General features: G+C 43.0%; 1 protein-coding gene across 3 annotated transcripts in view; it reads left to right on the top strand.

Annotated features, from left to right (window-relative positions):
• The window catches only part of LRP2 (LDL receptor related protein 2), a 304,101-nt gene that overhangs the window by 245,224 nt on the left and 45,453 nt on the right, over nucleotides 1-13,424 (top strand). For all 3 annotated transcript variants that reach the window (XM_068245578.1, XM_068245579.1, XM_068245580.1), the window contains 7 exons: nucleotides 1,070-1,186; nucleotides 2,834-2,971; nucleotides 3,053-3,175; nucleotides 3,666-3,794; nucleotides 5,473-5,604; nucleotides 8,010-8,141; nucleotides 9,571-9,714. In XM_068245578.1, the coding sequence (XP_068101679.1) occupies nucleotides 1,070-1,186; nucleotides 2,834-2,971; nucleotides 3,053-3,175; nucleotides 3,666-3,794; nucleotides 5,473-5,604; nucleotides 8,010-8,141; nucleotides 9,571-9,714 (915 nt within the window). The remainder of the gene's footprint in view (nucleotides 1-1,069; nucleotides 1,187-2,833; nucleotides 2,972-3,052; nucleotides 3,176-3,665; nucleotides 3,795-5,472; nucleotides 5,605-8,009; nucleotides 8,142-9,570; nucleotides 9,715-13,424) is intronic.

Here is a 13,424-nt window from a genome sequence, read left to right on the forward strand (position 1 = left end):
CACAGAACAGTACACAGAATGCTATATAGTGTGGCTGAACGAGCGGTGTACTACTGTTCCCAGCAGACACAGAACAGTACACAGAATGCTATATAGTGTGGCTGAACGAGCGGTGTACTACTGTTCCCAGCAGACACAGAACAGTACACAGAATGCTATATAGTGTGGCTGAACGAGCGGTGTACTACTGTTCCCAGCAGACACAGAACAGTACACAGAATGCTATATAGTGTGGCTGAACGAGCGGTGTACTACTGTTCCCAGCAGCGACACACAATGACTGGGGGGGACCCTGGCTAGCGTGGCTGGAGCGCGAACTACCCTGCCTGCCTACCCAAAGCTAAACCCACAGACAAATGGCGGAGATATGACGTGGTTCGGGTATTTATTTACCCGAACCACGTGACAGTTCGGCCAATCAGAGCGCGTTCGGGTCCGAACCACGTGACCCGTTCGGCCAATCACAGCGCTAGCCGAACGTTCGGGGAACGTTCGGCCATGCGCTCTTAGTTCGGCCATATGGCCGAACGGTTTGGCCGAGCACCGTCAGGTGTTCGGCCGAACTCGAACATCACCCGAACAGGGTGATGTTCTGCAGAACCCGAACAGTGGCGAACACTGTTCGCCCAACACTAGGTGTAACTAGAAATCACTGGGCCCCCCTGAGAAACTTTGGATGGGGCCCCCTCCCGCCAACCCCCCCAGGACACAGCACTTGGGGAGGGGTTGAGAGGCTGGGGGTAGAGCAGTGTTGTACACAAGAACCTGCTGAACACTGAATAGGGACAGTCTACAAATCTTTGTCTGCAAAACTTCTTGTGATTCCGTATCAGTGGCTGAGCAGATGCAGTCATTAGAACAATTGTACATAGAGCAGAAAGTTTTTTTCTCTCCTTGCCCTCGTCAGTCTCTCAGGACAGGCCCTCTGTGGCTTCTGTGCCCCCCTGCGGATGTATCTCTTGCAGGGTCTATTGTTACGCCCCTGTTGTTTAGGAAACAGATTGTTTTACATAGGACATTAATCAATAGCTATTCAGCTGTCATATGTCACTGTCGTTTCCTATTTTAGAGATGAGGACCTGTCACCCTGGCTACTTCCAGTGCAGGAGCGGGCACTGCGTCGCAGAACGCTTCCGATGTGACGGAACAGCAGACTGTCTGGACTTTTCAGATGAAGATGCCTGTCGTGAGTGCTAGTATTATTGTGGTGGATGTGTTTGGTGTTCTGAAGTATTCAACTGACTTCAGTGGATTATGCTTACAAACAGGCCCAGATTTACATCACAGGAGCCTATAGGCACAGATGTCCTGGTACCCTAGACTTTTCCCACCATGAACTTACAAACACCCGCCAAACTGCACTGCAAGTGTGCTGGCTGGTACAGCTGTCACTTCTCCCTAAGTTCCCTTTCCCATGATAGGTAGCCACAGGTGCCCTTTAGTATTAAGTAGCCAGAGCTATCATTGGTATTAAGCATCTAAAGTTGTCCCAATGCTAGAGGTGCCCTCGACTGAAGGGAAATCTGGTCAGTGGGATGCAGAGACCCGGGTGAGTAACCTAACCTCTCATTTACACTCCACTTGGAACTCTGCATGTGGAAGGAGGGAGGGAGGCACTTGGGAAGGGGAGTGAGCCGCCTTTCCATCCTCAAGCGCCTGTAGGCATGTGCCTACAGTGCCTTATGGTAAATCTGGCCCTGCTTACAAATATATACTCAGTATATTTACTCAGTATAAATATAATAATATATTCAGGCTGCCAGCAATGCACATCCATGTTTAGTGCATACTTATGCATCTGATTTGTATTCAAGGGGTGTATTTGAGTCCCTGGGGAGCGCTGCACGCTTCTGTTGGTTTCATTTCAGTTGCAGCCTGATTAGGAGCGCTGCCAATCCTTTCTTTGCCAGCAATGGTAGCTTATCTGAAAAGATCAAAACAAGTCCTGGCCAAGATGCCAGCACCATATAAATGCCAACAGATGATAACAATGTGATTTGAAAGTCTTTTATACAGGCAAATATGAAGTGCAAGTGATCTATTTGCTTTAAAAGAATAACTCCCATCCCTCACCTTCCCTAAGTAACAGTAAAGGCTGCAGCTGAGCAACCTAAGGCTGGGCACCCACTGGGAGCAGCACTTGAGTTTCCATAAGTGCAAGGACATTGTGCAGCGTTTTTGGTCGCATTTTGCAGCACAATTAACCAGAATGTACAGCACTTGTGATTTGCGTTCTGCATTTTGAATAAAGTTTTACCTACATGCCAGGTCCTTGCGCTGGTTCAGAAGTATCTTCTGCCTCCTTTAACATAATGTCCTTGCTTCTGTGCAAAGGGGTGGGGCTACGTGCTGAAAGCCAGCGCATAGACCCATGTAGGTGAAACTTTATTCAAAACACAACACAAAATCCCCACAACGATTTGCAGCACTCCTATACTTTGTATCGGACTACAATCACTACTGAAATGCTGCAAGACCCACAACTGCAATTTCCCTAATTGCATTTGCTCCTGTGGGTTTGCGGCAATTGATTTTCATTAGCCTAGCACTTTTGGAAGTAAAGCATGGTTAACAGTGGTTCATAGCTCTTACTGTTACTCTCCACTGCCACCCACTACTTACAGAGGACTTCTATGGCCCCTCTCCTCTTTCCTTGTCACGCTGTGACTCTTCATGCATGCAAATAAAGGCGGCATCACTCTTGGCACGCTCTGAGGATGCCAGGCTGAGAGCACTTGCTGTACACTGACAGTCTACTTTGAGTTTATTTTTGTATTGTATACATCATTATGCTAGTTCAAGCTTTTACAGCTTTATTCTGTTTTACTTCTAGCGACACGCTATCCGAATGGGACGTACTGCCCACCATCTATGTTTGAGTGTAAGAATCACATCTGCATCCTGCCCTACTGGAAATGTGATGGTGACAATGACTGTGGAGACGATTCTGATGAAGAGCTCAACCTCTGCTGTAAGTAGGGAGTCGGGACTTGACACGATGTCCTCTAGCTGAACAGAACATGAATGCTGACCTGTTGCTTGTTTCACACAGTGGACATCCCGTGCGAGCCCCCATTCCGATTCCGATGCCAGAACAACCGCTGCATCTACAGACACGAGATTTGCAATACAGTGGATGATTGCGGTGATGGAAGTGATGAAACCCCAGAACAATGTAAGTGTTTTGTGCACTGTGGTTCGGGATGCTATCTGTGTACATTTATTTACTGTAAAGGTGAATACAACTTTGATGGATGTCGCCCATCGGATCAGGACCTGATCCCCTTGGGCATCATCGCTGGGCTGCACACATGCTGTGTAGATGACAACTTGCTGTGTTGCTATGCGGTGGGAGGGGGGTGGGGAAGGTGTCAAGGGGGCAACGGAGGGACAATGAGCATTGCGACATGACATCATGTGGTGGGTAGAGTTATCTACTTATACTGTATATGTGTATGTTTTTTTCTTGGCATAATAGGGCGTGACTTTGCTGCTTTACCATTCTTTTTGCCTACCTTTTTGTTTATTTATTTATATTGCACTTATTTCATTGCCTAAGTGTCATTCACCGAATAAATTGCTACAAAAAAATAAAAATAAACGCTTGACAGAGATGAGAGCTGAATGCTTGAAAAGTTGTGATGATATTCTGTGTGTGTTTCTAGGTAGACCTCCCACTCCCAGACCATGTACAGAGGAAGAATACAAATGTGGCAACTCCCACTGCATCCCTCATCACTATGCCTGTGACAACTATGATGACTGCGGGGACAGCTCGGATGAAATCGGCTGCAGTAAGCATATGAGACCTGCTCAAAAAGAAAGCAATGTATTCTTTATAACACAAACCCAGGGCCTTGATTTAGGAAAGGAGGTGAAATGCAGAGCACAGCAGAATGTGCTCTCTGTAAGCAAGCAATCTTTTTCATTCAGTCTTTTTTTTTCTTAAGTGCACCTGATTCGCTGGTTGGAGCAGAAATAACTTGCACTGCTGTTAACTGCATAACAAGGCGTACATGCAAAAAGGGCTCACAGAAATTTGGGTGCCTGCAATATCGGGTAGTAAAATAACAGTAAATTTACCGATATTTTACTAGCATGAAGTTCAAATTACAATAAATTATGGTAAATGATACAGATATTTTACTGCAGCCAAAACTAACCCTATTCTCTCATAGATCCCTCCCTCTACCTATGCACAACCCTAACCTCCCCCCAATGATGCTTAACCCTAACCTAATCCTAACCACCCCCTTCTGATGCCTAAGCCTAACCAACCCCCTTGCCGATGCTTACCTTATCCTACCTACTTATGCCTAGCATACCTTATCCCCCCATTACCTAACCTTAAAACATCCTCCCCATGCCTAACCTCTGACCTCCCCACACACTCACACCTAACCTAAACCCCCCCTACGGACACCTGATCTCAACACCTCCCCCCCCAAAAAAAACCCCATCTAAATATTGTTTGTAGCAACAAACCTAAATATTTATAGCAAACCAGCCATGGCCCCAAAATTTCCTGCTATATATGGTATTCATATAGTGGCACCCAAATTTCTTCAGCTCTTTTGGCGCCTGAATTTCCTGCTCCCAAATAGGTGGTCTATGATACTGTTTGGTGATTATTTTAGTTCTTAGCTTTAGACACACAACAAAATTAGTACTGACTAGTCCAGTAATGGCCTGCAGTTGTTAGGGCTTGTTCACAGTGAGGGGTGTAACGTAACAGCAGTCCACACATGACAATATACCAGTACGTATGACAGTTACATAGCACATGCTGCGCACTTATCGCAACCCGAATGACCTACTTATGTAGTGTGTGGTACACTAGAAACATGTGTTGTACCTAGGTAATACGGGTTGCAGTGATTGCACAATGCACACTACGTTAAGTACCAGTACAATTTCAGTGCGCTATCACAGACTTTTTTTTATCTTGTAGGGCCTAAGCCCACTGCTGTGTTTTTAAAAACGCATAGAAACACAAGCGTTTATGAAGCGTTTTTGAAACGCGTTTGAAGCATTTTAACGCATTAAAACGGCTTAAAACGCATTTCAAAAACGCTTGAAAAACACATGCGTTTCTATGCGTTTTTAAAAACGCAGCAGTGGGCTCAGGCCCTAAGGAAACATACCTTTAGCTGGCCAGGCATATATTTTTATATCTACTTTGCCCCTGTCAAACATATTACTGCAGATCTATAAAGGTGGTCATACATGATACAACCAAATCAATCCATTGTCACGTCTATTTGGTAAAATGATAAGTTGTATAGAAAAAGTGAAAAAACCTTTCTTTAGATGGCCAAATCTTGATTTTGTAGAAAATGTGTTAAACAAAATTTGGGGGCCGGCGGGGGAGCTGGGGGTTTGGCTGTATGCCTCAGTTTCTTAAGTAACCAGCCCATTGGTGAATTCAGGCCTCAGCTGGATGTACATTGTTTTTGTGATCTGTTCCATTAGACAAAGGTACCGGGCGACACTGCGGAGAGAATATCTGTGAACACAACTGCACCAACCTCACTGAAGGCGGATTTATCTGCTCCTGCCGGCCGGGATATAAAGCTAGTGAGACCGACAGGAATTCCTGTGATGGTAAGTCTGAATTGACCATTTTTCTGCACTGATAATTTGGACAAGAAAAGGGGGAACACCATATGTGAGGTAGACTGAGAGCCAGGGGCGTGACTACAGAGGAGCAGCCCCTGTGACTGCAGGGGGGGCCCAGAGCTGTAGGGGGGCCCCAACTACTACTTCACTCCCTCTGATAAAGGGGTCCATCCTTCAGATTAGGAGTTTTGTGGCTACACTTGTTATGGGTGTGAAGATTCTGATCTCAACACTTGTTTTATGACCTTTCCAAGATGGGCCCCCAGGCTGTGGGGGTTACAAAGTATAGGTTGTGAACATTGGGGGCCCCCTCAAAGTTTTCCTTGGGGGGGGGGGGTGCTTATTTATAGTTACGTTCCTGGTAAGAGCGCAGCTTTCCAATCACATGAATACTGAGAGTATTAAAGAAACAAAAGAGAGAAAAAGAAGTGCCCTAAAAATGGCTGGCATCACTAAACAGTATTGGTTATGTAGCCTCTTTGTCAGAATGCTCTTTTCTTTTCCTCTTTGTCAAGATACAGTATTACTATTAGTGACTACTATCTGTCTGAATAGTATCTTAGTCAAATAGTCTGTTTTTATGGACATTAGTTGTTTTTAGATTTTATTTACTATACTGTGCAGTCATGAAAATATGTGAACAAGCTAAACGCCGAGGCCCCTTACCCATTTTGTGTAATTTTTTTGGCTGCGTTTTCGGTAACACAACACAACACAATCTGAATGAACGTCAGAAGTGCATAGTCTGATGTTTCCATACATGTGTTGCGATTCAGCACCTTAGGCCCCCTACCCCACTTGAGCGCATCAGGAAATGCAGGTGGCCATACAATGCATGGCACGTCCGTTGCAACGCAGTTTTTGCAGATGCCCTAGAGGGAGGGCATTAGAAGTAAGAGGAAGTGTGTGGGGGTGGGGAGTAAATCAAGAGAAGAACGAAAGAAGAGAAGGAGTCCAAAGGGGTAGGTAGTCCTGGGAGAACGAAGTTCAGAACGTGTGTAGGGTTGTGGTGTCTAAACTGAGGTCTTCAAGCTGTATCCAAGGCTGCCGAATACGCATACATTTTTGTGTGTGTCTCGTAGTGCGCTAGTAAGTTTCTCGTTGATCACAAAATCGGACATGCGGACCTTAACCTCGAGTAAATTTGAGGGAGCTTTCTTTCAATTCTTTGATATCATCATTTTTGTTGACAGAAATAGAAAAGTGGCTAGTTTATTTTTATTCTGGTCCTCTGATAGACATTGAATTTTGCCATAGAAAAGTGCTATCCGCCTTTTTAATGTTGATGTGGAAAAGGGATTGTAGCAGGCCAAAGGTCCTACTCCATATTCCACTCATTTTGAATCATCCTACCGTCTGTATGCATAGAGGACAACTGAAGAGAGAGGTATATGGAGGCTGCAATGTTTATTTCCTTTTAAGCAATACCAGTTGCCTGTCAGCCCTGCTGATCCTCTGCCTCTAATACTATTAGCCATAGCCCCTGAACAAGCATGCAGCAGATCAGGTGTTTCAGACTTTAAAGTCAGAACTGACAAGACTAGCTGCATGCTTGTTTCTGGTGTTATTCAGATACTACTGCAGAGAAATAGACCAGAAGGGCTGCCAGGCAACTGGTATTGATTAAAAGGAAATAAACATGGCAGCCTCCGTATACCTCTTACTTCAGTTCCCCTTTAAGGATGAAAACTGATTCAATTGAACAGGGATGAGTGGAGATTCTGTATCCATGCATACCTCTGCCCGTCATGCCCCTTTCCATGACTGATCAATACCTGAATTAAGAAAACCTCTGTTTCTAGTAAAGATGGTCAGTTTCTTCTACATTAATTCTCTTAGAGGAGACCTGGTCAATGTGTATGCAGACTGACTGAATACAATCACATGATCAGGTCTTCCTGTTTGACCTTATGGAAATGGGAATACTGAGACAGGATCACATGATTGCCACCAGCCAATTGGAGACTTATTAACTGACCACATATAGAAATCAGACACACCGTGCTTCTGCCTCAATTTTGCCTGATGAGAATTTACATTGGAGAAAGTCACAATTCCTATTTCCAAGTATGGTAGGAGTTAGATTACTGGAAATTTGTTGGCTGCACATTGTAATATAAAGACATTTCTTTAATTAAATTACAAGTAAAAAAAAAGACTTGTGCAGCAAGTGTACAACATCCTTTTTTTTATTGAAAATGGACTGTCTCGTTAAACGGTCATCAGTTGGGAAGTTGTGGTGGCTCACTAAGTCTTAGGTTAGATATGTTTCTCTTTGGAGTTCCAGTTTAACTGACTGTTACAGATGAGAATCAATAGTCTTATTGTAGATGTGTTAGAGACAACTCTTGTAGGTATTATGTAGTGAATCCTCTTGTCCTTCTCTCTAGATATGAATGAGTGTGAGATCTTCGGAATGTGTCCTCAAGACTGCAAAAACTCCAAGGGAAGCTATGAGTGTTTCTGTGCAGAAGGATTCCGCCCGGTGGGGGATCAGGAAGGGAAGCAATGCGCTGCTATCGGTAGGAACTATGTACATTCTACTAAGCTAAAAATGAAATGATACAGACTTATGAACTAAGGAGGCATCTAAAGAGATGACAATTAAAAAAAAAAAAACTTCATGCCAGATCTGTGTAAGATTAGCTTAAAATTGCATCCATATACTAAAACTCTATTGAGCAGTATAAAAAGTTTTCCAACACGCGCTCAAATTACTCTAATTTTATTCAAAAACCGCACTGTGTCATATCGAACTTCACAAAGGATTCAAATTCCCCAGAAATTTCACTCATCCACTCATTCATCCACACTCCACATATACAACCAACTTGAAGGGCCCTTCACAAAAAAACGTTTTGCATAAAAAATATAAAATATATATCGAAAAAATTATAAAAACTATGATGAAAAGCATAGGGTCTTTACCCCAAATAGAGCCAAACTCTCTTCTCTTGGCTGCCCTGTTCACTTACACCACACTATACTCCGTGTGTGGTATCGCGGCAATGCTCCGAGCGCTTCCACCCGCCGGCTCATTCGTGCTGCCTACGTCACATCCGCTCGGCAGAAACAGCGGATCGCTCACTATACTTCCGCCTGGCTGGAGCATTGCCGCGATACCACACACAGAGTATAGTGTGGTGTAAGTGAACGGGGCAGCCAAGAGAAGAGAGTTTGCCTCTATTTGGGGTAAAGACCCTCTCTGGTGTATCTAGTCTGGTGGACACAAGGACACGTGAGTTACTACTCTTGATGGTGGATAACGTGGACTATAATACCATTGCAGAGATAAAGGAATAGCACAACTATATGAGAATACTGCTATAGTCCTTCTTATGAAAACCAAGAGGACCCCCTATCTATTGCTTTTTATCATAGTTTTTATAATTTTTTCGATATATATTTTATATTTTTTATGCAAAACGTTTTTTTGTGAGACACTGAAGGGCCCTTCAAGTTGGTTGTATATGTGGAGTGTGGATGAATGAGTGGATGAGTGGAATTTCTGGGGAATTGGAATCCTTTGTGAAGTTCAATATGACATAGTGTGGTTTTTGAATAAAATTAGAGTAATTGGTAAACTTTTTATATTGCGCTTTATTCTTAGGGGTACGAGGGATTCCCCTACCAACGCGCAGCTGATTAACAGGCTATCGCCCCTTGCGCTTGGTTTTAGAATTTGTTCTTCATGAAAACTCTATTGAACAAGGCAAATTCGAATAGCAACCAGTAAATACAAACAATGTATAGAAGTAACATGCGAGACAGAATGACTGTTTAACCTTTTAACAGCCAAATAAAGTAAAACTTTATTCTCTGCAGGTCTGAATTTTTCATCCAATGTATTTTAGTGTTAACGCGCATATGTTGTAGTGTAATGTTGTTTATTTAGAGTGGACATTTATGTTTGGTTATGTTTTGTGAAACATTGATTGTTTACTACCCCAGGTAATTCTCCCTTGCTGCTTTTGCCGGACAATGTGCGAATAAGAAGATATAACCTTTCTTCTGAGCAATACTCGGATTATATTGATGAGCAGCAACACATACAGGCCCTGGACTATGACTGGGATCCAGAGAGAATAGACCTCAGTGAGTATTCCTGTCATTGTGAGACTACAGTGCGGCTCTAAAGTACAGTAGTCTTTTTCTATGTGAGCAAGTTCTGCTAAGCCCAGATGACAGTCAGATAAGGTTTATAATTGTAGAGTTTGCCACTTGTGACCAAGGTTCTTAATATCTGCTCAGCCAAATTGCTTTCAAATTTCTGCTTCTATTCTGACCTAGTAATCTCCTATTCTCCTCCTCACTCATTAACGCCACTTTTCTCAAGACTTCCCTGAAACTGCTCCTATTCTCTAGAACTCTGCCACATCCTCCTCTTCAGTGTTCCAGTATTTAAACAACTCTAATGCCTATGAAGGATTTCGAACTCCAGTCCTCAAGGGCCGAGGTCCTCTCACATTTTTGACACAGCTCAAATTAATTGATTGGACTGAATCAGGAAAGGTGTGGTTCATCAAGTAGAACACATTTCTCAGTCCATCCTAAACACGGGTATGGCTATGGTCCTCAAGTACTGGAGTCGATCTATAGACTATGATGAGCTGTGTCTGTTCTTCCACCTCCACCATCACTCGTCATCTGCTACCCCACTCCATTCCTAGTCTCTCCTCTGGCTTCCTATGGGAGGACTTCTCTAGAGCAACTGTTAGGAGTGGCCGAGGAACAGGGGTTGCAGATTTAACAACCACAACCAACTCCTGGTCCAAAAGGCTTCGCTGGAGCAATCCTACAGCTGCCATTGGTGGCACAGGTGGTAATGATTACAACTAGCCATACTTTATAAATTTGCAATCATGAATGAAAGTGCGACTAAGGGCTGTCAATTGCCACTGTTTTATTTCTGGCATTGGCGGAGTTTGCGGTTATGATCTATCCCCTAGGCTCAAACGCAATGACAAAACCAGAGTTCTACCATGATGGATCAGAAAATCAGATAACAAGGGGAAAAACTGGAACAAATAAAATCGTTAGTTGTATTATAAAACTATACACAAGAAATATGCATTAAAACTGCAAAGATAAATATATCTAGCAGTTGAACAGACTGCTTACAGACTGCTTGGATAGAAATTAAGCAGAAAGGAGAGAATGATGAAGAGTATCTGAAAAGTTCAAAATACCATGTTTGGCTGTGTCCAATAAGCGATAAAGTCTTTGTGCTGAATAAAGATTCTGGCCCTGTAACATGCATAGTGCAGACATGCGTACATTCATTGCATTAAACCTATCTAAAGATTAGGCGCACATATCCTGACATCCTCTCCTGGGACAGATAGTGCATCAGACTAATCTCACAAGGGAGCTAACAAAATATATCCACGTGCAACATGCACACACCAGCATAAGCTGTGTGCATACTGACAATGGTCAGGCAGGGGAAGGAGGGAGTGCACTGGATTAAACCCTGGCCACAGTGGTAAGTTATAAGAAAATACACATAAATCCAGGCACATCGGCCTCAAGTTAGTTCATTTAAATAAGTTATTAGAGGGGTGTTAAAGCAGCGTACGTACAAAAAGGGCGCCTGGACAAAAAGGGCGCGGGGTGTAAACTCTAAATAATAATTAATCATTAATAGGGTTTATAAAAATAGTGTGCTATATTTTGTTTACAAATAAAGTTTAACAAAATTATAAATCATTAAATAATGTTTATAAAATCGGAAATTGTGAAAACGTTAATCTTCCCTATTTCTAAAGTTAAACTTATAATTACTTTTATTAAAAAAACAATAATATATGTTTAATTGTTATAATTGTATATTATTGTGAATAACCTTCATTTATGGTTTGTTCTTATAATAAAATCTGAAAATATTCTTTATAACGATGATATAAATATAAGTACGTTCGTAATAAGTGTTGTAAAACATTAGTAATTATTACTAAAATTTTACTAAAACTATACCTAAGCCTACTCTTACACAGAACCCTCCCTATACCTATCCCTAACCCCTAGACCCCCCTGTTGGTGCCTAAACCTAAGACCCCCCTGTTGGTGCCTAAACCTAAGACCCCCCTGTTGGTGCCTAAACCTAAGACCCCCCCTGTTGGTGCCTAAGTAACCCTCCCTGTACCTACCCCTAACCCCTAGACCCCCCTGTTGGTGCCTAAACCTAAGACCCCCCTGTTGGTGCCTAAACCTAAGACCCCCCTGGTGGTGCCTAAACCTAAGACCCCCCTGGTGGTGCCTAAACCTAAGACCCCCCTGTTAGTGCCTAAACCTAAGACCCCCCTGTTGGTGCCTAAACCTAAGACCCCCCTGGTGGTGCCTAAACCTAAGACCCCCCTGGTGGTGCCTAAACCTAAGACCCCCCTGTTGGTGCCTAAACCTAAGACCCCCCTGTTGGTGCCTAAACCTAAGACCCCCCTGTTGGTGCCTAAACCTAAGACCCCCCTGTTAGTGCCTAAACCTAAGACCCCCCTGGTGGTGCCTAAACCTAAGACCCCCCTGTTAGTGCCTAAACCTAAGACCCCCCTGGTGGTGCCTAAACCTAAGACCCCCCTGGTGGTGCCTAAACCTAAGACCCCCCTGTTAGTGCCTAAACCTAAGACCCCCCTGTTGGTGCCTAAACCTAAGACCCCCCTGTTAGTGCCTAAACCTAAGACCCCCCTGGTGGTGCCTAAACCTAAGACCCCCCTGTTAGTGCCTAAACCTAAGACCCCCCTGGTGGTGCCTAAACCTAACCTAAGACCCCCCTTTATTATGTGGATAATAATGTTTTACTAATTATGGATGCAAAAAATATATTGCATTTTACATTACGTACTGATCGCTTTATTTTGTGAATAATGTTCTAAAAACAGTAAGGGATAAAACTTTAAATAAAAAAATATATTCCAATTTACATTACGTACTGATCGCTTTGTTTTGTGAATAATGTTTTAAAAACAGTAAGGGATAAAACTTTGAATAATGTTTTACTTATTTAAATAAGATAAATATATTTAGTATTTTCATAAACGTTATTCGGCACGGGTGCATTTTATAAACGTAAATGAACACAAGCTCAGTTATAAATCATTAAACAGCTCCGGGCGCCGTTTGTAAACTTTATTTAGCTCCGGCGCCCTTTTTTCCTGCTCTGCGCCCATTAAACGTTATTTATTATGGGAGTGAATGGCGGCGCCCTTTTTGTCCACTAGCTGCCTGCGCCCTTTTTTCCCAGCTCCGTTAAAGTAGTAGGATCAGCCATTCTATGCCAGGGAAAAAAAACACATATATAAGTAGATAAATACTTGATCTACTTCCATAACACATGTATTGTACTGTCCACGTTTTGATTTCAGTGAATGTTATATAGTAAATGACGAGAATTCTGTTCCTGGTGTGGGCCATGTCTTTTGCCCACAGTTAAGGCTAACTTGTGATGTCATTTCTGCTCTTTACTTTTTTTCTTGTCTCCTCCAATCGCTGAGTCACCTCAGCCTTGCTTGTAAACACAAGTGAGTAGGGGATTAGGTTTCAGATAAGCAGCTGGCAGGGAAATAAAGGGAAGAGGAGGAATAGATTATAGATAAAAAGAACCCCCAGCATGCAATTCTTTGGCACCGACTACTAAAGGGCCAGTGCTCCTTAAGTATGTGATAACTCCAAATCATAACAGCAGAAAAAGTTTTGAATGCAGGATTAGCATCTTTATCATTTAATACTCTCAGACCAGTTGCTGTTGAAATTTGATTTTTATGGTGGCGATACCGCTTTAAAGGGGGTGTGACCAGCAAAATGGCAAAGAC

The sequence above is a fragment of the Hyperolius riggenbachi genome, chromosome 7 (genome assembly GCF_040937935.1).
Source record: "Hyperolius riggenbachi isolate aHypRig1 chromosome 7, aHypRig1.pri, whole genome shotgun sequence".
NCBI lineage: Eukaryota > Metazoa > Chordata > Amphibia > Anura > Hyperoliidae > Hyperolius > Hyperolius riggenbachi.